At 57.8% G+C, this 25,638-nt stretch overlaps 1 protein-coding gene across 4 annotated transcripts; it reads right to left on the minus strand.

Moving 5' to 3' along the window:
- Positions 1-1,929: 1,929 nt before the first annotated feature.
- SEMA4A (semaphorin 4A) lies at positions 1,930-25,207 on the minus strand. Of its 4 annotated transcripts, none has more exons than XM_036068854.2 (15): positions 25,132-25,207; positions 18,505-18,666; positions 16,914-17,074; positions 15,941-16,003; positions 15,588-15,686; positions 15,267-15,372; positions 14,406-14,522; positions 13,998-14,122; positions 13,675-13,847; positions 12,509-12,659; positions 6,057-6,237; positions 4,186-4,304; positions 3,941-4,098; positions 3,558-3,658; positions 1,930-3,203 (listed from the first exon to the last, which is right to left on the minus strand). In XM_036068854.2, exons 2-15 carry the CDS (start codon positions 18,635-18,637, stop codon positions 2,611-2,613), a joined length of 2,280 nt encoding a protein of 759 aa, XP_035924747.2. In that variant the 5' UTR covers positions 18,638-18,666; positions 25,132-25,207; the 3' UTR covers positions 1,930-2,610. The 4 variants fall into 4 exon arrangements, with proteins under 4 accessions (XP_035924747.2, XP_035924817.2, XP_077934670.1 ...); XM_036068924.2 differs by lacking the exon at positions 25,132-25,207 and adding an exon at positions 19,819-20,069; XM_078078544.1 differs by lacking the exon at positions 25,132-25,207 and adding an exon at positions 19,628-19,710.
- Between the last annotated feature and the right edge of the window lie 431 nt (positions 25,208-25,638).

The following is a 25,638-nucleotide window of genomic DNA, read 5'->3' on the forward strand; positions in this document are numbered from 1 at the left end:
GACACTGTCCAAGGGAGAGAAGAGAAGGATGCTCGCAGGAAACTGAGATGCAGTGGCAGGCAGGCAGGCAGGTAAGTGAGAGAGCACACAGCCAGAGACCAAAGTACAGGTGTTGCAGGAAGAAACTGTCACCAAGGTCCGAGGCTGCTGAGAGGTCACGGCTGGAAAGCCGCTGTGGAGGCCTCCTGTCGCTGGGCATAGTGCCAGCTGCGGAGGTGGCTCGAGGTGCCTCCCGTCCCCCGGGGTGCTGACAGCCCACTCTCTGTCTCGCATCCTTATGGTTGGCTCAGGTACCTCCTGAGTGATGCACACAATGAGTGCCAGGGAGATCTTGGGGGAGAAGAATCGGCCAGGACTTGGGCTGGCTGGGAAGGTGGCACAGAGGCACCTAAATTGTACCTCAGAAGGAGATGAGGAAAGAGAAGTTTCCAGAGTGATGGTGAGGGGAGGCAGAGAAGAGGAGAGAAGGGATGTGCTTCTAGAAGCCTCTGGGTCCCCTGGATAAAGACGTCCGCGGGCTTGTCCTCGTGCTGGCTGGAGCGCAGGAGGACGCTCGCTCTGGAGCTGCCCGTTTGGCAGTGAGGGATCCATAACGCTTAAAGCAGAGGGAGCTTCCTGTGCCTTCCTTCCGAGAGGTGAGGGATTGCAGCGCGGACAGCAAAGGTGGGCCGAGTCCACTGACAGCAGATGAAGTTCCCAGCAGCCTTGTCCTGGCCCAGCGCCCTCCGGGGCCCCACTGCTCTTGGTCTAGAGGTCCGCAGGGGAGCCGCAGGACGAGTCTCGCAGGTGCTTGAACAGCGAAAGCCGGGCTCGGGGTAACAGCACCTTGGGTGACGGAGGAAGATGAGGAAGGCGGAGCCAGCAGGGGAGAAAGATATTCCTAGAGAAGCCAACTCACTCCAGTGAAGAAGACACAGCAGACGGGATGTGGAGAGACTTGCGCACCTGTGTTCGTTCCAGCAGTGTTCACCGTAGCCAGGAAGTGCGACAACTCGAGTGTCCCCCAGCGTGTGAACAGGTGAAGAAGCTGCCGAACGTACCTACAAGGGCAGAGTGTTCAGCCCCCAACAAGGAAGGAAGTCCGCCAACGTGGATGAACCCTGAGGATGTTACGGGAGTGAAAAAAAGCCAGTTGCCGAAGGCCAAATACTGTGTGATTCCACTTACATGAAGTACACATTGTTTGCTTTGTGCCATGTTAAAAATAAAAACATTTTTTAAAAAGAAGAAGCCCCAGAGAAAGAGAGTTATGGGAATACAGTGGCCAAGTGTGAAGGTTGGCACAGAGATCAAGGCCCAGTGGGGCTTATGGGTGGCTTCAGAGAGTCGTTTTTGCAGAGAGGTAGGGGAGAAAGCCAGAGCACAGGGCATCCAAGGGGGCGAGGGCCTCTCTGGGGGAGCCATGGGCAGGCAGCCAGAAAGGACCCCCTCTGGGTGTTGGTAAGAATGGGAAAGAGAGCCAGTGGGGGGGCGGGGTGCAGCATTATCCTTTCTTTGGACCCTGCAGAGAACACCCAGCGCAGGGGCTGGTGGGAGAGGGGGGATGGTAGCGTGAGGGCAATGCTGGGGTCTCTGCGGAGAGGAGCCTCCGGGGAGCCTCCACACAGGGGTGTGCACAGAGCGCAGCTCGTCAGATCGTCAGATCGGGGGGAAGGGGGTGGCCAGGCTGGGGGTGGCTATACGGTCTGGTTGCTCCCTAAATTCAGTCCACCAAGAGGGGAGCGGGGACCGTGGGGCCAGCAGCTGCGGGGAGCGGCGATGGATGAGGAAAGCGCTGCGGGGTTGGTTCTGGGCGGGCAGGTGGCAGGGCAGGTGGTTTGCCCTTGGAGGCAGCTGGGCCCCACAAACCTGGAGCTCCTCCCCGCTGAGGCCCTCCGCCCCGCGGTCCTCTGCTGCAGCATTCGGCTCCCACAGAAACCACACCAGTCGTGAGCTTTGTCTTTTTAATAAAAAATAAACTGTCTGTGACAAGCGGTCTTCTGAATCCCAAAATAAAGGAAAGGGGAGAGGAGGGGGCTGAAGAGGTCAGCCAGAGGAGAGGCGGGAACAAGGCTCAGATTACCCCCGTTCCTCCACCGGCAGGGCTCACAGTCTGCCCCAACTGAAACAAGAGGAAAGTGGTCACTTGCCGGGAGTCAGCGGTGCTCAGCGGACAAGGGGGCAGGACGGGGCAGCTCCCTGCAGGGCCCTGGGACAGCGGAGCCTTGGTGTCCGTGGGGGTGGCTGCTGCCCCCGGCGGGGGGTCTCCAGGGACAGCAGGCAGCGGCGTGCCCACTCGTGTATACCCTGGGCTTTGTTACCACAGGGGCCTGGAGCAGTCTCGTGTTTTAGGGGCTCCTGGAGCAGTATGTTTCTGGAGGGATCCGCTCTAGGTCTTCTTGTTTGGTCCAGGCTTGGGACAGCCCGTTGGAGGGCCCATGTGCGCGGTGGAGGGGAGGCCCACAGGGGGTCAGGCTGCTGGGTCCAGCCCCGCTGAGGGCCACCGGTGACAAGGTGGGAAGGTGGTGTTCTGTGTCCCCCCCCCGCCCTCAGGGCTGCGCTGCCCCAGGTCCCCCAGCAGCGCGGCGGGCGCCCGCCCTACTCTACGCGGCCGCAGCCTGCGCCCAGAGTCTACGCCACCTCGGTGCCCAGGTGGTTGTTGTCAGCGTCCACATCGCTGGCGGACGGCCTGCGTTCCTTGGGAAGTTGGAGTTGCTGCTCCCGGCTCAGGGGGGCCTTCTCCCCCGGGGGCAGGGTCCCACAGCCCTGCACCTTGCCCCGGGCTCGGAGAGCCCCCAGTGGGGAGGCGAGGAGGAGGAGGAGGGCTCCTGAAAGCACTAAGGCCAGGAGCACAGTGACTGTGAGGAAGTGGGGCCAGTAGGACCGCTGGGCAGCCAGGGCGGCCCCGCCACCAACCCTGGTCAGTGGGGCCTCCACACGCTCCCGGGGAATGCCCCCCAGCTCGGGGTCCAGGGCCAGGGGCTGATCCTGGCTGTGCACCCAGTAGGACACCACAGGGTACGAGAAGCCATTCTCCGTGGCCCAGCACTGGTACAGGCCCCCCACCCCCCCCCGCAGCAGCAGCACCAGGGAGCCGTTGAAGACTGCCGAAGAGGCTTCTGGGAGCTTGGCCGCGCCCCGACTCCAGTGGTAGGAGGCCAGGGCCGAGAGGTGGGGGCAGGGGAGCTCCAGGATGGAGTTGGGGACAGCCAGGACTTCTTTAACTGTAGATGAAGGAAGGAAACGGCTAAGGGAGGGGAGCAGGAGGGCAGGGAAGCTCTGCCGACATTTGGACCCTGACTCCCCGCCTCCACCTTCCAGTTCAGCTCCCAAACTCAGCTCTGCTCCCTCGTCTATCTCCAGTCTGGACCCCAGACCCTCAGTCCATCTGACTCCGACTCTTGACACCAAAACAGACTTCAGCCTCAATCCTGGATCCCAGCTCGGAATTCCTATCCTCCCTCCTGACGCCAGGACTCAAATCCGCCCCAGGTCTGGGTGTTCAGCTCTCAAGCCGGGCAGGTTCTGGGGGGACACCAACCTGAGCCTTCCCCCCTACCCCCTGGTTCCACACTCACTGATTTGGGGGCGGCTTTGAGGATGGAGGCTCCTGCCCACGGGGCCAGTGGCGCATGCCCACCCTGGATTCCCTTGTTCCGTGTCCTGTCTCCAGGACTTCCTGAGAAGGCAGGGAAAGCAAACCTCAGGCCTTGAAACAGACCAAAGCGGGAAGAGGAGGGAGGAAGGGGGGGCAGGGTGGGACACAGAAGAGGGCAGGTAAACCCAGGCGGGCTGGAGCAGCTTCAAGACTGCAACCCCATCCCAGGAGGAGCCTCTGCCACAGGAGGGAGATCCTGGGAGGGGCTGTGCCAGTCGCCCCTGGAGAGAGGAAGAACCCCACATGCTGGGTAAGAAGGTCCTGGTGGGCCAGCCTCCACTGCTGTCCAGGACCGGCACTTACGGGATGGGGGTGGGCAGGAGACGGCAGGTTCCGGACTCCGGGTCCCAGGCACAGTGGGGGTCCCGGGCCAGGACACAGTCCACACAGCTCCCATAGATGCTGCAGTTGGCTCGGGGAACCCTCCAGATGCCCCCTGAGAAGCCCGCAAACACTGCGCCCTGGAAAAGAGAGGGACAGTGACCTCTGCACACCCAGTAAGGACCCAGCACCCAAGCCCCCCGCCTGGTCAGAAGGCCCCTTGCCACCTGTTCAGGGGCCAGCAGCAGGTTGCGGACAGGTTCGGGATCAGGGAAGAGCTGGATCTCCTCCACCAGATGAGCACTGCCGTCCCCACTGACTACAGCCTTGTGGAGGGCGCCTGTGGCTGTGGAGAGACAGAGAGCACGGACTCAGGCTGGTCAGGCTGCTCCCCTCTATGCTGTGGGGCTGACGGGAACTCTGTTATAAACGGCTTGGAACCCCCGGCCTCTCTGTCTTTCCTTTGCAAGAACGCAACCCACTCCTCCACGGACTTGGGGCAGCGGACAGCTGAGCGCTTCTGCAGAAACCCCATCGGCAGCCACCCTCCCCTCCACCAGGTGTCCCTCCAAGGACTTCAGGGAGGTCTGCACTGACCGCCCTGTTAAAAATTGCCACCTCCCCGGCTGGCATTCGGATCCACCCTTCCTCAAAATCAGTTTCTAGTCTCATAACACACTAAGTCCTTGGCTCATGTGGTATGTTCGTTGTTTGTCTGCATGCATTCCACAAGCACCGAGCTTTTGTCTGTTGCTCTCTGCTGGGACCCGGTATGTGCGCAGCGGATACAGTGGCTGGGAATGGTCCTGGAAGGATCGGCGCACCTGCAGCTTTCTCCCATGGAAGTTCAAGGTCATCCACCCCCATTGGGCCCTCCACACACACGCCCGGCAATCTTGCACATTCCCCTGCTGACTCTCGCTCCTTCTTTACACACTGACTTTTGAATCCACCCCTTCTCCTCACACCTCCCCCTTTTCTACCCCTCGTTCCCAGCCCAAGACCCCGTGTCCTCCTCCTGGACCATCACAAAAGACTGGCGTAAAAGCTGCCTCTGCTTCCTGCCGGACACCCACCCAGCCTTACCCTCTTCTATTCCTTCGCCCCATCCCAGCAGGGGGCTGCCCCCCACCCACGTCCTGGACTCCGGCTTCCGCTCCCTCTGCAATTCACCTGCCAGTTACCCCCTGGCTTGCCCATTTCTTCACCGCCTGCCTCCCTCCTGGAGCCTGAGGACCTTTCCATCTTTTTTTTTTTTTTTTTTAAGATTTTATTTATTTATTTGTCAGAGAGAGAGCACAAGCAGGGGGGGCAGCAGGCAGAGGGAGAAGCAGACTCCCCGCCGAGCAAGGAGCCCGATGTGGGACTCGATCCCAGGACCCTGGGATCATGACCCGAGCCGAAGGCAGACGCTTAACCAACTGAGCCACCCAGGCGTCCCGGACCTTTCCATCTTTAAAAACAAAAGCATAGGGGCGCCTGGGTGGCTCAGTCGTTAAGTGTCTGCCTTCAGCTCAGGTCATGATCCCAGCGTCCAGGGATGGAGCCCCACATCAGGCTCCCTGCTCGGCGGGAAGCCTGCTTCTCCCTCTCCCACTCCCCCTGCTTGTGTTCCCTCTCTCACTGTGTCTCTCTCTGTCAAATAAATAAATAAAATCTTTAAAAAAAAAACCATGCTGGTGGGACCCCCCCCTTCCTCCAGTCACCCCCCCCACTTGCCCTTCACAGCCAACTTCCTGAAGGACAGGCCTTGCCCCCGCTGCTCCCAGCCGCCCGACGCCTGGCCGCTCTTCACGGCTCTAATGTGGCCCTAACGTGGCTTCTCTGGGAGACAAAGAGCTCCCGCTAGGGCCAGCAAAGCCCCTGTGTTCCTGTGTCCATCGCCCTCTCCAGACTCAAAGCTCAGAAAGGATGGAGACTGCGTTGTTGGGTAAGCCCACCATATCTTAGAGCCTAGCAGGGCGCCAGGCACATAGTAGGTGCTCAGGAAGCATGTGCGGAATGAAAGCAGGAGTGAACGAACTCCAAGGTTTCCCTCCGCAACCTGAGCTGCGGTCCCTGCTTGGTCGCTGCGGGACATCTGGAGCCCTTTACTCACCGGTGCCCAGGTAGAGGACCAGATGGCTGTGCCCATCGACGCCCTGGGCTGTCTCCACCGCAAGCCTCGTGTACTCCACACCAGACTTCACCAGCAGGGGTGTCCCCACCACCTGCTCATCCATCAGGAAATGGTCCTTCATGAAGGTCAAGGCTTTGTCAGAGGAGGGGCCCACGGAGCACTAAAGGGGGAAGGAGGCGCATCGGGTCAGCGCTCTCCCTCCTGCAAGCTCACCGTTGCCCCCCCCCCCCACTGGTCCAGCCCGCTGCGCCTCCCTCAAGGCGGTCCTCCTCTCAGGAGGCGATGGAAGCTCTGGGGCTGCCTGGCTTGGCACTCCAGGCTCTGCACACAGCGCCGCGTATCACCGGCTTGCTGTGCAGAGGAAACGCACGGATATGTGGAAAGTGACATGAAGTAAGAACTCAACAAATGTTAGCTGTTGTCCTTCTCCCGTCCTTGCCGCCTTCCCCACGGGTGCCTGGCAGCTGGCGGGAAGCAGCATGAGGGACGATGCGCTCACGTCAGTAGCCCCAGGCTTGCACTGCACGAGCCCGGGCACACAGTTGGTGCCCAATAAGTGTTTGCCGAGCCAGTCACTGAATGATGTCACAGGAAGGGGTGGTGTCGCGTGAACCTGCTCCACAAGCCTGGTGGAGCCCCTTCTCCATTCGGGGCCTCCTTTTCCTCACCCATAAAATGGGGAGGGGGGCGGTGGACAGGGGGTGGGCTGGCTGTTCTCTGAAGGCCCTGCCCACACCAGCATGCCATGCGCCGTGTCCTGACCTCGGTCGGGATCCTTGTCCTCCACACCCCAGGGCGCTATCTCAGGGCCAGCCCCACTCCGTCACCTGCCACTGTGTCCTCAGACAAGTTACTCCCCTCTGTGAGCTTCCATTTCCTCATCTGCAACGTGAGGTAATAACATCTGTATTTCATTCTGATGCCAGAATGAGCACATGCACCTACTCTCACTTCCTCCCCCCCGAAAAGGGGGGGACAAGGGGGAAGCAAAGACAGCCACAGGGTGAAAGCTGAAAAGCAAATGAACAAATATGGTAAAAGACTGAGCAGGAAAAAAAAAAGAAAAGAATCTTCTTAAGCAAGCCCCTGGGTAGCCAAAATGATCTGATTTACAAGGCAGAATTCCTAAAGGTCATGAATGAGCTGCGGGCCAGCTCTGGAAGTGGGAAGGGCGGGGCTGCGTCAGGAGAGCCTCTGAAAGTCTGTGCACCTGGCAGGCCGGGCTCCCGCACCCCTGCGCGGCCCTGCGGGCCTCGGCCCAGGACTGGAGGCTCCTTCTCCGGAGACAGGAAAGCAGAGGATCTCTGGGTGAGGGCAGCAGGCAGGGGTGAAGGTGGAGAGGCGCAGTGCATGTGGGGACGCATCCCCCCGGCCCCCCGGTGCCAGCAGCCAGGCCGTCTCCCTCCAAGCACAAGGCTGGAAGAGGCCTCCAGAAAACCGAGTGCAGGTCAGAGGTAAGCCCTGACAATGTTGATACCAGTTGTCCCCAAGAAAACCGCCCAGCCAGGCCATCTTCCGTGAGCAACAAGGGGCCCACGCTGACGAGTCACATCCAGGGGTGAAGCTTCCAGAGAGCTTCACGGTCCCCACTCCTACGCGAGCAGAGAGCCCAGGGCCACCAGGCGTGTGAGTTAAAACATGAACACGAAAGAGGCCAAAGCAAATCAATGGAAAAAACAAACAAAAAGCTAAATGATGCAGAGAAAAGAGACCCTCACAGTGAAGTATTACTGCTGTCTTACGAGAGCTGAGCGAAGACCATGTGCCCGTGAAACCAGACCATAAGGCTACAGAAGAGGAGCCCCATGGCAGAGAGGGAGCTGGACGCCACACATGACCTGGAAGGAGACCCACAACCACGGTGAAGGAGTCTTGCCCCCCAGTCAAACTCTGATCTGACCAAGTCTCTAGGCCCAACCTCCAACGAAGGTGTAGGAAATACTGCAACTCCACCACAGAGACCCATAGTCACCAAGATCTGGACTGAGAAAAATTCTATAGGACAAATAAATGGCAAGAAAAAAAAAGGGAACATACAGATTAAAAGAAACTTAAAAGAACAATGATCTAAAGGGCTCCCAGCTGGCTCAGTCAGAAGAGGGTGCCGCTCTTGATCTCGGGGCAGTGAGTTCAAGCCCCACATTGGTTATAGAGATTACTTAAATAAATAAACTAAAAAAAAAAAAAGAATAGCTAATCCAAACTTATATATCTTACTTAGATTTTGATTCAAATAAACGGGATTTGGGGGCAGCTGGGTGGCTTAGTTGGTTAAGCGTCTGCCTTCAGCTCGGGTCATGATCCCGGGCCCTCAGATTGAGCCCCACATCGGGCTCCCTGCTCAGTGGGGAGCCTTATTCTCCCTCTCCTCCCCGCTCATGCTCTCTCTCACCATCTCTGTCTCTCTCTCTCAAATAAATAAAATCTTTAAAAAAAAAACCCTGTATTTTAAACAACTTTTATGACATCTTTGAGACTACTGGAAATTTGAATACTAAATGCATATTAGATTAAAGAATTATTCATTTTTACAGTGTGAAGTGGTACTACGGCTATTTTTTTTTAAGCCCTTATCATTTGGAGATACTAAAATATTTATGGATGATGTAGTGGGTTGATTGGTGCCCCCCCATTCATCCATCTGAAACCCATGAATGTGACTTTATTTGCAAAAAGGGTCTTTGTAGATATAATTAAAAGTCTTGAGATGAGCTCATTCTGAATTATGATGGGCTCCAAATCTAGTGACAAGTGTCCTCACGAGAAGTGAAGGACACATACAGAGAAGGCAAAGTGATGATGGAGGCAGCGACTGCAGTGGTTGGGGTGTCTACGAGCCAAGAACAGCAAGGATTGCCAGCTGCCAGCGGAAGCTGGGGGAGAAGCAGAGACATATTCTCCCCCAGAGCCTCCGCCCTGCTGGTGCCCTGACTTCCACCGCCTGGCCTCCAGCCCGCAGGAGGATACATTTCTGTTGTTTGAAGCCAGGAGGTTTGTGGTAATTTGTTACAGCAGCTTACAACACTAATACAGATAAAATGCCATGTCCGGAATCTGCTTCAAAATACCCCGGGCGAGGGTGGGGGTAGGCGGAGCACGGCTGGGACAAGTTTGCTTGGCTATGTGTGGGTATACGGAGGTCCCTTATACTATTCTGTCTACTTTGTATACATGTGTGACATTCTCTATTATAGAACATTTTTTCTTTCCTTTTTTTTTTTTTTAAAGATTTTATTTATTTATTTGACAGAAAGACACAGCGAGAGAGGGAACACAAGCAGGGGGAATGGGAGAGGGAGAAGCAGGCTTCCCGCAGAGCAGGGAGCCCGATGCGGGGCTCGATCCCAGGACCCTGGGATCATGGCCTGAGCTGAATGCAGATGCTTAATGACTGAGCCACCCAGGCGCCCCTTTCTTTCCATTTTTATTGGATGTTTCCAAATATTTAAAAAAGATCAAGATTCTTAGGCAAATTATCTCAAATGAGACCCTTCAAAGCAATTTAGAACATACACAGCAATCATCCCCCCTTCAGTTTTGCTGTTTTTTAAAAAAAGATTTCTTTATTTTAGAGAGAGAGAGAGAGAGAGAGAGAGAGACAGCAGGGGGAGGGGCAAAGGGAGAGGGAGAGAGAGAATCTCAAGCAAACTTCCCACTGAGCATGGAGCCCAACGTGGGGCTTGATCTCAAGACCCTGAGATCATGACCTGAGCTGAAACCAAGTGCCGCCCTACTGTGCCACCCGGTGCCCCGAGTTTTGCTGCTTTATACCACTGTGTGATCGACAGAAATGGAAATCGAATGGCATGAGCCAGGTCGGAAAATTTCACCTGCTTAAATAACAACAAACTAGAGTAGAATGTTTTTATAAAAGAGATATTCAGGGGCGCCTGGGTGGCTCAGTCGTTAAGCGTCTGCCTTCGGCTCAGGTCATGATCCCAGGGTCCTGGGATCGAGCCCCGTGTCGGGCTCCCCGCTCAGCGGGAAGCCTGCTTCTCCCTCTCCCACTCTCCCTGCTTGTGTTCCCTCTCTGTCAAATAAATAAATAAAATCTTAAAAAAAAAAAAAGAGAGAGATATTCAAAGCTCAAAAAGGGGCGCCTGGGTGGCTCAGGCAGTTAAACATCTGCCTTCAGCTCAGGTCATGATCCCAGGGTCCTGGACTCGAGCCCTGCATCGGGCTCCCTGCCCAACAGAGAGCCTGCTTTTCCTCCTCCCTCTCCTGCTCCCCCTGCTTGTGCGCGCTCTCTGTCTCTCTCTCTCTCTCTGTCAAATAAATAAATAAAATATTTTTTTAAAAAGGCTAAAAAAAGCTCAAAAAAATCTAGGAAATTAAGTATTTTAGCAGGAATTAAAAATCCGATAGAAGGATTTGAAGATAAAATTGAGACACTCTCCCAGAAAGTAGGGCAAAACCAAAGGCTTGGGAAACTGGCTGGGATTTAAAGAGGGAGCGGACCGGTCCAGGAGGCCCAGTAAGAAGTGAGAAAACATCCTAACATGAGAGTCTGCTCCATGAGGGAAGGGACTTCTGTCCACTTTGTTCACTGCTGTGTCCCCCAGAGCTTGGAACAGTGGCAGGCAGCCTCGAAAAATATTTGTTAAATGAAAACATAATAGAAGGAAATTGTTCAAGAAAACTTCAAACTGAAGGAACTAAACTTCCAGGCTGAAGGGGCAGGTTGAACATCCAGCAAAATAAAGGAACAGAGTCCCATCAAAGTGCAATACCGTGAAATTTCAGAACAGCTAAGGACAAAGAAAAGGCACTACTAGATTCCAGTGAGAACGGGGACTTTCAGAGACGTAAGAATCGGAAGAACTCTGGACGTCCATCCCCTTGAAGATAACAAGGCAAGCCTTCAAAGTTTTGCAGGAAGATTATTTCTAGTCTAGAATTACATGCACATATCAAACTATCAAATGCAAAAGTAGAATAAAGACATTTTCAGACATTCAGTCTCAAAAAATGTACCTGCCATGTATCTCTTTCAGGAATCTATGGAGGCTCTGCTCCACTAAAATAAGAAAGTAAGAAAAAGGGGCGCCCGGCCAGTTCAGTCACAAGAGCATGTGAGTCTTGATCTCAGGGTTGTGAGTTTGAGCCACGATGCGGGTAGAGATTACTTAAAAATAAAAATCTTAAAAAAATAAAGATAGTGAAAAAAAAAAGAAGAAAAAAGAAGAAGCCATGGGATGTAAGAAACATGAGGATGTCACAGAGAGATACAAAGGAAATGCCCAGAATGACGAGAAGGGAAATACCAGGATGGTGGCAGTGCCCGGGATGGAGGTCCAGACTGCAGCAGACAGGAACAATCTCCAGGAAGACGAAACTGTTAGAATGCCTAACGGATCTGTCTTCAGAGAGATGCAGATCATTGAGGAAGAGTTTGGGGTTGAATTAATATTTAGAGCTTAGAAAACAAAGCAAGCCAAAAAAGAAAAAAAAGAAAAGAAAATTAAGAAAGTAAAAGAAGAAAAAAGAAAGAAAGAAAAAGAAGAGAGATAATTACTAACCCCAGGGAAATTCTTAAATTATGCAAAAAGGAAAAGTAATCAGGGCCTGCTCCTTGGCTCAGCTGTGCATGAGTCCTAATCTAAATACTGATCTAACCAAAATTATTATAAAACTATGTTGGGAGATGAGGGGTGGGTGCGGTGGTGTGCTGGTAAAGCAGTCGCGGTGGGGGCCAGGGAGCCCTGACTCGTTTGTTGACTGCCGTGGCGCATACCCCCACCATGGCAGGTCTCGGGCCACCAGCATCATGTCAGCGCACATGAATTTGGAAATAGATGCCCCCAAACAGTTCTTGCTGGTTGCTACAGGCACATACATAACTGGGTGGGGGTGGGGGGCACAGGTAAATCCTCACCATCCAGAATGGGAATTCAATAGATCCTGCCTGAAACTGAAACATCAAGAAGTAGCAATAAAAGTATGTTAGAGATTTGGAGATAAATACCAAAAGTATCAGCTAAGAGAGTTGAAGGTGGTTGTCCCTCTAGAGAGGGAAAAGTGGAAGACAGGGCATAGGGCTGTTTTTGGTAACTGACTGTGTAGATCTATAGGATTCTGTTAATGGTGGCCATATACAACTCTGATCAAAACACAAAAGTTAAATAAGAAATGCAGATGAAGATGCGTAGGCAGTCCTTGGCACAGCCCATGCTCCCTTGTTTCCCCAGGGATACACCCAGGTATTTGGGGTGCACTTAGCGGAGGGGGGGACTCTGTGTGTAGGATGGGCTGGACACCTATGGGATGTGGGCCACTGGAGCAGGTGTGTATCTGAGCAGACAGGACTGGTTAGGGCAGGGAGCACTAACGTTTATTGGACATTTATTGTGCCATGACAGATACTTTGATATGTGCGATATGTGTGTATCAGTGGGGGCGGAGGGTTGCTCAGTGTTGGGGGTGGTACTCACGCTGCCTGGCCGGGGACTGATCTCAGGGACCCCATAAGTAGTCCAGCGTGAAGTCTCTTTGTTCAATTCCTTGTACTTGCCCTCAAAGACACGCTTGATGTCCTTGAGAGAGAAGGCACAGACAGCAGAGCTCCTGGTCCCACCGATCTGCCTGGGGATAGCCCAAGGGGACATGGTCATCTCTGCTCTACCACGGAGCTCCCCCTCCAGCCCTCACCCACCCTTGTGAGAAAGCCCTGGAGGGCAGGAGTGTGGAGGGCCGGGTTGGCCCACTGCTGCCTACTTTCCCCCCAGCCATGGTGATAAGGGCTAGGAGAGCCCCTGACTCTGGCCCATCTTAGGATTATCCTTAAGGACAATTAATTGGGTTTCGGGTCTTGGGGTGGCTCCTGCCTGTCTTGCCCAGGCTGGGCTGTACCCATGGGAGGGGCAGTGTAACCAGATCCTGACAGGCTCCAGATGAAGCTCTGCTCCTTTGGGTCCGCTGGATTCTTGATCCTCACACAACCAACCAGAGCCCGACTATGAGGCTACTTCTATTCCTTTAGCCCTGGTCTGTGGAGACAGGTTTCTCTTGTTCTCTTTAACCTGATTGTGCCGCACACCATGTGCTCAGTTCTGGATGCCACTGATGCCAGCCCCTGCTTCCAGCAGGTATCTTTGGTATCTGACCCACGGACAGCGGACACCTAAACACTGTGGGGCCAGATATTTTGATGCAATGAACTTTTCTCAGCCTCCAAGCAATGACTATTTTTATCTTAGTGACACTGATGGTGTTTCCCTCTTTGCTCTGGCCATTAGGAAGCTCAGAGCTAAATTTGTAACCAGCATCCCAACACTGCATAAATGACAAACATTTGTGATGTGCTGACCCTATCCCTGCCTTCTTATTCTCCTTTTACTCCCATTGCCTCATCGGTTTGATCTTGTCTGGTCTCAATGTTTGCCTTCCGTGAGCTGCCTCCTATCCTTTTTGGAACCCGGCAGGATATAACGGAGTAAGAACCGCTTTGAGCTTTATCTTTCCCATCTACACGAAGAGCATGAGTCAGATTCCTGGGACGTGGTGACGGGCACATGCCTTCCTAGGTGAAGTGCGTGGAGTGAGCGCTCTGGACCCCACGACACGCGTGCAGCCCTCGCGTCCCCGCCGCGCTGCTCACCACTGAGAGCTGAAGGCCGCATAGACGCGGGGCTCGGCGGAGGCAGCGGCGGGCAGCAGGACGGCGTGGCGGATGACGTTGAAGGGCAGCTGCCCGGGCTGCGAGCATAGCAGCTGGGCCTTCAAGAAGGTGGTCCATTTCTTCTGCAGCAGCTTGTCCCCGCCCACGTCGTTCTAGGGCCGCGGGGGCGGAGTCAGGAACGCCCCGCCCACCGCTCCCCGCCCCCGCCCCGCCCCCATTGGGCCCTGGGCGCTCGGTCCCGCCTCTGCCACCTCCCCATTGGCTCCCTCCACGGCGAGCCCCGCCCCCTCCCGGCCGCAGACCTTGCAGACTCTGGCCACCCGGGACGTGTGGAGCTTCTCGAAGAACTCGAACTCGCTGGCTGTCTCCTCGAAGAAGAAGTAGACGAAATGGGTCGAAGGGATGGCTGCCACGAAGGAGGCGTCCGCTGCGGGGCGGGGCACATAGGCTTAAGGTTGGGACACCCCAGGGCTGGTTCTGCAGCGGCAGGCCGCCCGACGGGATGCCCCGCGGCTGGCCAGGGGTGGCCCTGGGGGCGCCTGCTCCCGTCGCCTCACGGGGGCGGGAACTGCACCCCCCGAACAGGGCCGCCCGGCACAGAGGGGCCTCTGCACGGAGGACGGCGGAGTGCAGGAACGCGGCTCTCGGGCCCGGCCGGGTCCCCGCGCTCGGGGCAGGGCCAGACCTGTGCTGGGGGCTCGGGTCCTTACGCTGCAGCCAGCGGAGGAAATTGTCGGTCTTGAGGACGGGCTGGGGTCCCAGCGTGCGGATCAGGATGGGCTCGCTGCCCAGGAAGTTGTTCATGGTGCCAGAATAGAGCATCCCATCTAGGGGAGAGGCGGGAGGCTTCCTGGTTGGAGGGGGCCTCTGCCCTCCTCAGACCTGCCTCTGACCCAGGCCAGTACCCACATGGGTCTCCGGCCCCCTTCCTGTGCCCCCCACCTTCCTGTGGCGCCCATAGCCCAGCTGGCAGACCCCACTGAGCACCGTTGTTAGGGAGCCCCGCCGCAGGGAAGAGCCACCCCTCCTGTCCTTCTGTGTGCTGGCCTTGTCCGACCTTTCTCTCCCTGCCCCCTCACACACCCAGCTGAACCACGTGCCAAATAGAATCACTCTTTCTTCCCCAGAGGTGGCTGTGTTTTCTGTTTCCACACCTTGGTCCCACCCTTCTCTTCCTGGAACATCTTCCCTGTGCATCTACCTATCTTTCGAGGTCCCACTCAAAAGCCAAGGGCCACCTCGTCCAGGAAGCCAAGGTGGGGAGTCTGTCTGGGAGGACACAGATGGTGATTTCTCTGTAAGCTCTATGGAACAAATGGCCGAACCTCAGGCCTCTTCTCTGCCCAAGACCCTTCCCAGACCTATGTGAACCTCTCTCTACCTCTCTCTCTCCACCTCCTTTGTGGCAGCATCAGCAGGAGCTGGTGGTTGGGATGCTGAGTCTCCCTCTGACCTGGTGTTCAGAGGCTCCTGGCTTCCCCTCCCTCTGTCCCCTGCCTTTCAGGACACTGTCAGCTTCCATATTTCACAGAATGACCCGGGAAAGCAGATGCCAGGAACCCGATACTCACCTGCCAAGACAGCCGTGTGCTTATGGGCAGGGTCAAAGGGGCTTTGGCCTTTCCCCTCCACAACCTTGTCCTCGGAGATGGGCAACAGGTAGGAATCTTGGAGTTCCTAAAGGGGGGGAGAGGCTGGGGGCCAGAACGCCAGAGTCTCATGTCTGGGAAATGAGGGGCGTGAGGGAGGGAGAGGGACGTGGAGGGGAATTGGGGCCAGGAAGCTCACGAGGGTCCCACGTCCGGGAGAGCAGGGTTTTCCAGAGCTTGAGAGGAGGGGGGTTAGGTGTGAGAAGGGATGCTTGGGCCTGAGCGCTGGGTGCCATGACTCACAATGAAGGTACACGCGGGGCTGAAGGCAAAGGTGCCACAAGCGTATAGGTGGGTGGCGTTCAAAGAGACCAGGACACGGATAAAGTTGAAGCACTGGGTCTGGGGAGACAGAGAATCCAGGTGTCTGGCCACTGGCCCCACACACCGGGGCCCCACGGGCTGCCCCCCACTTCCCAGTGGGGAGAGGGCCCGGGATTGCTGAGGCAGTCCCTGGACGTCTTCACAGAACGTGGCACAGACGATCACCATGGAAAGAAGCCTCCTCCACTACCTGCCCAACCTGACGTCCTCCAGTGATGGTCTGGGGCCCGGGGTTCTCCACCCAGAGCCCCTAAACCCCCACCTCCACTTACCTCATTGCTCTTCTTCTTAAAGGCGCATTCACTCTTTTTTCGGTCACTGGCTGGCCAGGGTATCTGCAGCGGGGGGTCGGGAGGGAGGGGATGTGAGGTCTTGCTCTCTAGCTTTGACCTGCTGTCCTCTCCTTGGGTCTAGTTGGAAGCCACCAGCAGGCATGGCGGTCAGTGACATGAGCTCTAATGACAGCAGTCCGTGACCATGGCTATTATTCTGACGATACTGGTGTTCCTCAGGGCGCAGCTCTGTGGGAGCACTTGGCCTGTGGAACCAGACCTGAGCTTGAATCCAGGCTCAGCCCCTTACTGGTTGAGTGGTCCTAGTCAACCTCACAAGCTTCTGGAGGGCACAACCAGGAACGTACGTAAAATACCTAACGCAATGCGTGCTGTGCAGGGCAGCAGTTGACAAACCACACATTTCCTGGGGAAATTGTTTAAAATGTCAGTTCCTGGCTCACACCTCAGAGAATCTGCATTTTCAACCAGCATCCCATATGCACAGGTTGCCCACAGACCACGCACTGAGAGACACAGCAAGGAAGGTGCTCAGTAATTGCTCGCTCCCTCCCTCCTTCTCTCCTTCCTTCCCCCTTTCTTCCTCACATTGTCCCATTAGTAGGGTGACTATAATTTAATACAGAAGTTTCGGTGATTTCTACCAGTGGGTGGATATCAGATTATTGATATAATTTGAGTCAGTATTTCTGTCATATGTCAATGATTTCCGTATCAGCCATTTTAGCAATTAATATTATTCAGCCAGGATGCATGATACCAGCAAATAGTGAGGCCACTATTGGGTTTCTTCTCTGTTCTCCAGACCGGATATATGTAGCGGGAATTGCTGGTTACCGCCGGTTGGGGCTGACAGCACTTGGGCAGTGAGTCACGCATGGGCGGCCCAGGCACGGGGCAGCTGTCAGCCCCCTCACCCCCAGCCCACACCCTTTGTCCCCGGCCTCCTCACCATGTTCTTCAGCTTTGGCATCCCCGGGTCCTGGATATCCAAGGCCAGAATGGCCTCTCGAGCCCCCACATAGAGAGTGCCTCCGTCACCACTCAAGAGCAGAGTGTCGAAATCCTGGAGGCCCTTCTGGTGGAAGAGGCTGAGAGCCCTGCGTCCCTCCCCTGTTGGGAAGTGATGAGAAGGGGTGAGTGATGAGAAGTGGGTGGGCAGGCAACTGACCTCTGAGGTCAAGGTGTGGGGGGAGGGTTGGCAGAGTGTGTTCCCCAGGCCTGGGCAGCTGGACCCGCTCTCCATCGGCAGCTCCCCCTCCCCCCACCCCCACCCTGCCTGCTGGTGGTGTAGGAGCTCTGTGTTGAGCCCACAGGGGAGAGAAGAGGCAGCCAGAGACAGGCTAATGACAGCTGGGCTGGGGAAGGTGGTCTGCACCCAAGAGACAGACAAAGGGACGGGAAATAGAGCGAGGCACGTGGACACTCTTCCAGGCCTGGAGGGGCGAAGGGGGCAGGGGAAAGAGGCGCTGGTCCTCCCCCAGGGAGGAGCAGGGGAGCAGAAGGCAGACAGACAGACAGGAAGATCCTGGGAGCCACAGACAGGACGGTGTGGCTTGTAGGGTCACACTCCCCAACCCCCCTTCCCCTCCTCTAGCAGGAAATTCGACCACTAGAATCCCAGCCACAGGCTGAGCAGAGCAGACACATATGTCTTCAAAGGCCCCTGTGGGCTTGCCTGGATGTCACCTGGGGGGGCGGGGGTGAGCTGGCTCCCAGGGGGCACACCAGCGACAGGGACAAGCTGCTCCGTCCCCTCACGGGCGCATGCGCACCTTGGCCCTAGTTAGAGGACCGCCTAGCCAAGTGTCACCTTTGGAAGCTCTGACCATCTCAGGACCAGAAGGAGCAGTTGGCAAGGTGCTGGAAGGGGTGGCCTCCCTCAGAGCTATGTAAGTCCTTCGCTCACCGAGCTGACCACCCTTAGCATGGCTGGCTGCTCACCTGCCTCCCCGCGCAGGCCTGCGAGCACCCTGAGCAGGGCCAAGTCTTGTCTCTTGGTAATTCCAGCACCCAACACAGATGCTCAGGAGACCCCACGCCCACACCTCCTGGAGGGCCCGAGTCCTTCCCTGAGCCTCCTCCCTGGAGGTGGGAGGGCCAGCGGCCCCCACAGCCTCAGCAAGAAACCAGCCGACAGCGCCCGTACCCCAGGGGCTGCCCTGACTCTCTTATTCCTGGTGTCCGTGGTACCGGACACGGCGTGGTCCGGTGTGATCTGTGTGGTTGCCATGCGCCTGTCGTGTCCCGGGCTGCCAGGTCCATGGATGACCTTCTAGCATGGGCCTTGGCTTTGGGGGTGCGTGGGGGCATGAAAGCAGTTAGGGGTCTGAAGTGCGGGGGGGTGAGGGAAAGAAAAAGCACCGTCTCCGAGAAGCACCCTGGGCCCTCCCTTCGCTCAGTCGTTGGCCACACAGTTTCTTCACTCCTTCCTCAGTCTCTGGCGCTCCCCACGTCCCTTTCCTCCCCCTGTCCCTCGGGCTCTCTCTTCCTCCGCCCCTCCAGCTTGGCTGGCGGCAGGCCCGTGGCCCTGCGACCCTTACCTGCACGGTACGTGATCCTGGGCAGGGGCTCCTGCCCACTGGCCCCTGCAGTCGGCGGCAGCGGCAGGAACAGCTGGGAGAGGAAAAGGCCCAGGAGGCTCCAAGGGTCCCGGCCCAGGGCCAGGAGGGCCATGCTCAGCTGGAGGCTGTCACCAGATGGCTCTGAGGAAACAGGCACCCAGGCACTCCCTGGGGGAGCCATCCTCACCACATCCCCCCCAGGGACCAATGGGAGAGCCCCAGGCAGCAGAAGTGGGGGTGGGGGTGGGGGTGCCGGGGAGGGGACAGTTTCCTTTACAGAGTGCCCTCAGAGTCTCGCTTCCATCATGCACAGGCGCCAGCCGGCTGCCTCACGCTCGCCCCGGGGTCAGAGTCCTGCCATCAGGCCTGTCCTTCTGATCTCTGGCCACCACTGGCCCTGCTCTGCCTTTTCTCTCCTTACTCTCAGGAAGTCCTTCTTGCTGTCTACTCCTTTCCTTCCCTTCCCCGTAGCCCAGAACCCAAACCCTTGCCTGGCCCCGGGAAGAGCAGATCCCTGCACTTAAAATACAGGTTAATCGGACCCATGTCTCCCGGCACTTTCAGATCTGTGGACACCCTCGTGCCGCACTCTCACCCCTGCCCTCCGATGACCTAGGCAGGCCTGAGTCGGCCTGCTCTGACCTCGCCCCTCGCCCCAGCCGGGCGCAGGTCTTCGATGCCCAGGCCTACCTGGCCCTCTCCTTGCAGGGAGGCGATGCGGGGCCAGGCAGGCTCCCAGCACTGCCCGGAGCTCCTGCAGTTGGCCCTCTGCCTGGGCTCTGTCCCCCTGGGTGGCTGCATCCGTGTCCCCAGGACCGTCAACCTCCAGCCACCCGCCTCATCCCACATACCCTTGAGCCAGCCACAGAGCAGAACCCCGGGTGTCCGGACTCTGGGGTGGAGGGGGTCCCCAGGCCCCGGAGGTGGGGAACGGAGGGCTCAGCCCGGCTGGGCCGGGAGCGCGGCCCTCCAGGTACCCATAGTGCCAGAGCCAGCACTGGGAGCTCTGGAAAACCAGAATTTCCACCTCTCGAGTCCTGACAGATCCCTGGCTTGGGCGGAACTCGGGGTGGGGTTGGGCGGGCAATGAAAGGAGACTCGCCTCGGCCTCCCTCCTCTCTCTCTCCATCCATCCAGAAAGTTGAAAAGGCCAGAAAGTTTCTAGGTCATGTCAGCTACCCCTCTGCCCTCTGTCATGCCACATCCCATCTGACCAGCCCAGGAGTGACTTCTCTTGCTCAAGCCCTCACAGATAGGAGACGTGACACCATCTCTGTTCCTCTTTTGGCTCACCCACAAGATGAGGTCTCTTCACTGCTCAGGACTCGGAAGTGCCTGCAGTGGTCTAACCTTCAAACCTCCACTTCCAGCTGGGCCGCAGTCCTGAGAGATGGCAGCAGCTGTCTTCGGCTCTCACCCGTGGCCGTGCTGACCGCGTCCCTCTGCAGCCTGGTGCCCGTCACTCCTGGGCCAGCAGCAGGCCGGGCGGAGGCCCAGAACGTGTCCCATCTGAGCTCACACCTCGGGGACACACTGCTGAGGCACCCAACCCCCCAGTGGTGGTGGCTCACCTGCCCCTGGAGGCCCCAGGGGGGAGCCCCATCATAACGCAGGGCTAATGAGGCGTCTAGCACCGAGGGCTCACAACCTATAAAGTGGGTAGTTTCCGGCCCACTCAGCCCGAAACTGGCTGGCTGCTGGTTTAAGAGCACAGCCATCACAGGGCTGGCCTGCTCCAACCGGCGGCCCAACTCCTTCTCAGATGCCCGTTCCTCAGGCAGGGAGTCCTTCCCGTCCTGCCATCCCGCTGGTCACCGTGCAGCCCAGGTCGCTCCCTAGATTTCCCTGTCAGGGCCCCTCGCCCTCTTTCCTTGCCCCTCTGCTCCCATTTCCCCTCCATTCGCCTGGGGGTTGGTCTCAGCCAGACCCCTCCTGACAACTGTGTCGACTCTCCCAGACTTTCACGGAGGCTGGTGGAGGTCCTTGGGAGAAGCCGGGGGCCAAGCTGCTAGAGAAAGTCTTTCAAAGACTCTCAGAGTCCCGGGAAACTCCCACCTGGACCCCACCTTCTGCGCCTCCCCACCTCCCAGCCCAGACTGGGACCTGCCCTGGCCCTGGGCCTCTCTGCTTGAACAGATTAGCTTATCTGGGTCACAGGGAGGAGTTCTGATGGGGGGCACGTGGGGGAGGCAGCTCCAGCCCCACGCTCTCAGCCCGACGCCCTGTTTCTGCCTCTGGAAGTGTTCTATTCAACATGCCAGTCCCACGTCCTCCTTCCCGAGAGACCCAGGAATTTTCCTTCCGGCCGGGTCAACTTTCCCAGGCCCTCCAGCCAACATGAATAGTTTGCATTATTAAGCTTTGGTCCACCCAAGAATTTTAGCAGCTAGGCACCACCGTGGTCCCATTTCACAGGAGAGGAGAGTGAAGCTCAGGGAGGCTACACAGGGAGAAGCCAAGTTAGACTCAGCTCTGCCTAAAACGAGTCCCTTGGCCACCCAGTGTCTGGGGAGGGCTGACTCCTGCGGTCCTCCCTTAGCTCTGGCCACTTGGACGGGGCAGACAGCTCCCGGGGGGTGCGGGTGGGGGGCGGCAAGCTTAGCTCTTCTGGGCTGAGAGCATGTATCTCAGGGGACTCCCGACTCAAGAGGGAACAGAAACCTCTCTGGCCGTCAGGTCAAGGCACGAGCCCCACATCCAGCAGGGCTGGCAAGGTCTTTGGAGGAGCCTGATGGGGAGCTAGGGCCCCCTGCCCCGCCATTGCCCCTCCTGCATGGGAGGCCCCGGAGGCAGCTGCCGCGACCCGAAGCCGTGGCCCCGCTGCAGCTGGGGAGCCCACCGCCAGGCTGGTTTCAGGGGCACGTGACCTGGGCAGTCACAGGAGCCCCCACAGGGAAGGGCCCACGCAGGATCTGATGCTCTCCTGCTGCCGTCCCGAAAGCGGCTGACCCTTTCTGAACACGGGCCACCCCACATCTTCCTTTTGCACCAGGCCGGCAGACGATGTAGCAAGCTCCCCGCGGACAGGCCCCACCTCCCTCTTCCCTGCCCCAGTGAAGAAACCAGGGCCCGCAGGGGAAGTTCAGCTGGGGGGGTGGTAAGAAGGGACAAGGCCTTAGGGGCCGTGACATTGCATAGTCCCAATGGGGGGGTCCCTCAGCTCCTTTCTCCCCAGCCTGGGAACCCCCTAATAGCAACAGTGCTGAGTTCAACCCTGTCCCCCACCCCAGGGTCCACCTCCTCTGGGGACTCTTTCCCCACGACCCCTAGATCACATCAAATAGTAGCCCCTTCCTGCCAAGCTTTCTGGTCCAGGGTGGAGATCTAGCTCTGGGGGTTAGAGGTGGGAGGGCAGACAGGGATGTTGGTCTCCACCCTACCCCGGGCTCCCCCCTGCACCCCTACCCCCTGCTCACCCCCTGCACCCCTACCCCCTGCTCACCCCCTACACTCCTTCCCCATGCTCACCCCCTGCACTCCTACCCCCTGCTCACCCCCTGCACCCCTACCCCGTGCTCACTGCCCTGCACCACATCCTGTACTCATCCCCCTGCACCCCTACCCTGTGCTCATGCCCCTGCACCCCTACCCCATGCTCACCCCTCTTGACCCCTACCCCATGCTCATCCCCCTGCATCCCTACCCTGTGTTCACCGCCCCCCCGACCCCTACCCCATGCTCCCCCCTTCCTCCCCACCCCGTGCTCACCCAGAGAACTCTGGGGCACTTTGTCTCTTCGGTGTCCCAGGGCACATAGATACCTCACTGAGAGGGGCTCCAGGAGTGGGGAGAAAGGCTTTGCCAATGACCTAGCAGGTCCAACGCCCCCTACCCCCTCTCCCTTCCAGCCTCAAGGGCATCCCCAGAAGAGCACAGTTGTGGGGAACATCAGCTTCCTGGCTCCCCTTCCTCTGCCCCACCTGCCCAGCCTCTGGCTGCCCTCTTTTTATTATCACAAGCAAGTCATATCAACTTCTATTTAGGTGCCTACTGTGCGTAAGGCACAGGGATGTCCCTAGCTTCTACTCCCCCAGCAACCCCACACCTCTTCCCACCCACACTGTCTCTCAGCCTTCTTGCCACCCGCCCAGCCCAATCCCCCCTAACCCTTTACCCAGGGCCTCCTAGGCTTCCTCCTCCAATCGGACTGTGCTGGAAGGCTGAGCTGAGTACCGCACACAATGGCCCGACCCCTCGGTCTGCCCCCTCCTCAGGGCAGAGCCCGCGCCAGACAATGGCCCGCCCCCTCCCTTCAGCTTTCCGGCTCCCTTACCTGGAGCTTGGGGATGCACGGTGCTTCCCTCCCCCTGGAATGCCAGGCAGTTCCTGTCTCCCAGTGCCTCCGTCCCTGCCACACCCCCGCCCCCCATCCTCAACCCCATCCCGCCTCACTGGTCCTCAGTCACCATGGCGACCGCATCTCTAAGTGGGAGGGACTAGAATCTCCCCATATTCTTCCTCCTCCTACCCGTGTCCCCCTGCGCCCCACCTTCTGTGGCTCATGGATCCACATGTGTGGGGGAGGCAGGCCTCCAGATGTGGGGGGGAAGCAGGAGGGGAACACTAGCCCCTGGGGGGTCCTTGCTCAGTTCCCTCTTCCCCTGTCAGGCAGGCATCACCTCACAGATGTCCCCCAGCTGGGTTCAGGGGTCATGTGGGGCCAAATTCTCTCTATGGTCAGTTTCTCTGGGTTTCCCTCTTCCCTGGGAACTGTGTCTATGTAAGGGGGAAGGAGGTCATACCTGGCCGCCAGCCAGCCTGACCCCATGCAAACTAAGTTTGCCAAGGAGGAGGCAAGTGAACATACAAATATCTGTGCAAATAAGCTGAGAGGCAGGGTCTCTGCAAGAAGCCCTCTCTTCTGTTCTTAGTATCCCGACTCCCCTGGAAAGGCGACCACTGCCACGCTCAGCTTCCGCCGTTTCTTCCCGAGCCACTGTACCAGAGCTTTCTTTGCCTAGCCCCCCGAGACCTGTCAGGAGGAGAAGGGCTGTGCTATAAGAGGAAGGATGAGGGCAGACTGCAGAAGGGACTTTCCAAAGGTCTAGACCAGATGCGGATAAAGCAGAGACAAGCCTGAGCTGGATTCTTTCCCATCTCTCGGGGGGCAAGCAGAGATCTGGCTGGAAGCTTGAATCTGGGCCTGTGTCCTCTCCCAGCCCTGAACCTGAGCACCCCTCCCTGCTCTCCTGTCCCCACTGGACCTCAGCTCCCTCCTTGGTAACATGAGCAGTGGACAAAGCCCCTTCCAGGCTGGCCTCTCTGGGCTTGGGGGAGGAGGCACCGGGGGGCTGGGAAGCAGGAGCCCTGGGTCCCAGGCCAGGCCGCCTCGAACTTGCTGTGTGACCCCAGAGAGCGTGCTTGTTCTCTCTGATGCACATGGGTAAAATCATAGCTTTCTAGCCTACCTGGGAGCAGTTGGGCTCATTTCTAGACTAAATAGTGTTTCTAAGAAGAAGGAAGTAAGTGTGCTGGTGCCAGCCCCGGGCTGAGCTTTCAGAGGCCCAGTCTGGTTCCCGTTCAGGTCTGGCTTGGGGGGGAGGGGGAGTGGCTGAGCATTTCCGCCTGGGGCGGGGCCAGTTGGGCTTGGCTTGTGCTGAAAGCAGAAGTGGACTCTGAGCAGAGCTCTATCACCCCCCCACGGCCACCCTTCCTCGCTGCCGGCGGCCCCTGGCCTTGAGGCCTCAGAGAGTGCCCACTTGCTCAGGCTCTTCTCCCCCTGGTCGGGGCACACGGTGGCGGGGAAGACGGGTTTGGAAATCATGGTGGCAGGGCCAGAGGCGGCTGAGCTAGTGGTGTAAGAGGAAGGAAGAGGTCAGACTATAGAAGGACTTCCCACCTGGGAGTGTCCCTGGGTCTTTCCTCTGCCTCCTTCCCTTCTAGGGGAACTGGGTGCTGTCTCTGGAGCAGAATTGTAAGGGCCACATTTCTGAAATACTCTAAGGAAGCCTGCGGGCTCCCCCACCTCTACTTAACCCTGGGTTATGCAGGCGGGCTTCGGGGAGCCTCTCCTGGTCCTGCCCTATGGAATCGGAATTCCAGGAAGGGGCTGGGCTGTCCTGGTGAGGCAGTGGGGACCTAGTCTCGGGCAGTGGCCATGGCTGTGGTCAGAACTATGCTGGGGTGAGCTGGACGCCCAGTGCCCTGTGTCCCCTTCTTCTGGGTGGAGAAGGAGGGAGAAGTTTCCTGCAGCCTCATCTCCAACTCTCCTGCTAACACGCATACGGTTCCATTTCCTCTGGCTTGCCTAGCCTCAGTTTCCCCACCTGTGGGAAGATGGGGTGCCAAGGCCCCACATCTTTAATTGCAGGAGGGGCAGCGAGTGACTGATGGAGTTTATCACAGGAGGGTCCCAGGAAAATGAGATGGGGGAGTGGAGGGTGAGGAGACACAGACTTCCTGACCCCGGGCTCTGCCCCTCAAGATCCCCGAAGCTGCCCTTCCCCCAGTCTGAGGCCGGAGGGCCACCCAGAAGGACCCCCTATGTTATCCACTGAACTTGGCACAGACACTCTATGCCCAGAGTGCTAGGAAACTGGCATCCCACCCTCCCATCCCCTCCCCCGGGGACCACGGTCCCCCTTCCCCACCACTTTCCAGCCTTACCCCCAGCCCAGCAGTGGAGACCCTAACCCAGGCGTCCAAGACTTCCAGCAGAGTCTGTAGAGGGCAGGGGGCGGAGCAGGGGCGGGCAGGGCAGGGGGAGTGGGTGGGGGCCCTGCCTGCCCCCTCCGGTGCCCCAGTTCCCAGGCAGCTCTTAAAGGGACCAAGACGAATTAGCCAGGGACAGCTTCAGAGGGTGGCTGTGGAGGAAAGTGGGTGATGGGGAGGGGATTAGACTTGCCAGGGGCAGGAGGGCCAGACTGGGGGCCTGACACCCCCTCTGCTGCTCCGGAAGCCCTCAGACTCAGTCTAGCCTTTCCCTCATCCCATGGGACCCCCATGTTGGCCACCCGGCTTCTGACTGCCCTCTCCTCCGATCCTGGCCCCCATCCCCCTTGGGCCCCTGCCCACTTCCTCCCCCTCCCCCACATTCGCGCCACCCCAGTCTGCAGCCAGAGCAGCCAGCTGGCACTGACTGGCACTAAGCACAGAGAACCAGCCCAAGGATTG

The sequence above is a fragment of the Halichoerus grypus genome, chromosome 7, assembly GCF_964656455.1.
Source record: "Halichoerus grypus chromosome 7, mHalGry1.hap1.1, whole genome shotgun sequence".
Taxonomy (NCBI): Eukaryota; Metazoa; Chordata; class Mammalia; order Carnivora; family Phocidae; genus Halichoerus; species Halichoerus grypus.

What these genes read in the sequence shown, in the direction of transcription:
- SEMA4A (XM_078078544.1), bottom strand. Translation starts at nt 19,658, where the DNA reads ATGGATGGAGAGAGAGAGGAGGGAGGCCGAG. An exon ending in GGGTGGCCAGAGTCTGCAAG is followed by an intron (nt 13,848 to 13,997) that starts GTCTGCGGCCGG and finishes CCGCGGCCCTAG; the next exon opens with AACGACGTGGGCGGGGACAA. An exon ending in GCGGCCTTCAGCTCTCAGTG is followed by an intron (nt 12,660 to 13,674) that starts GTGAGCAGCGCG and finishes GGCTATCCCCAG; the next exon opens with GCAGATCGGTGGGACCAGGA.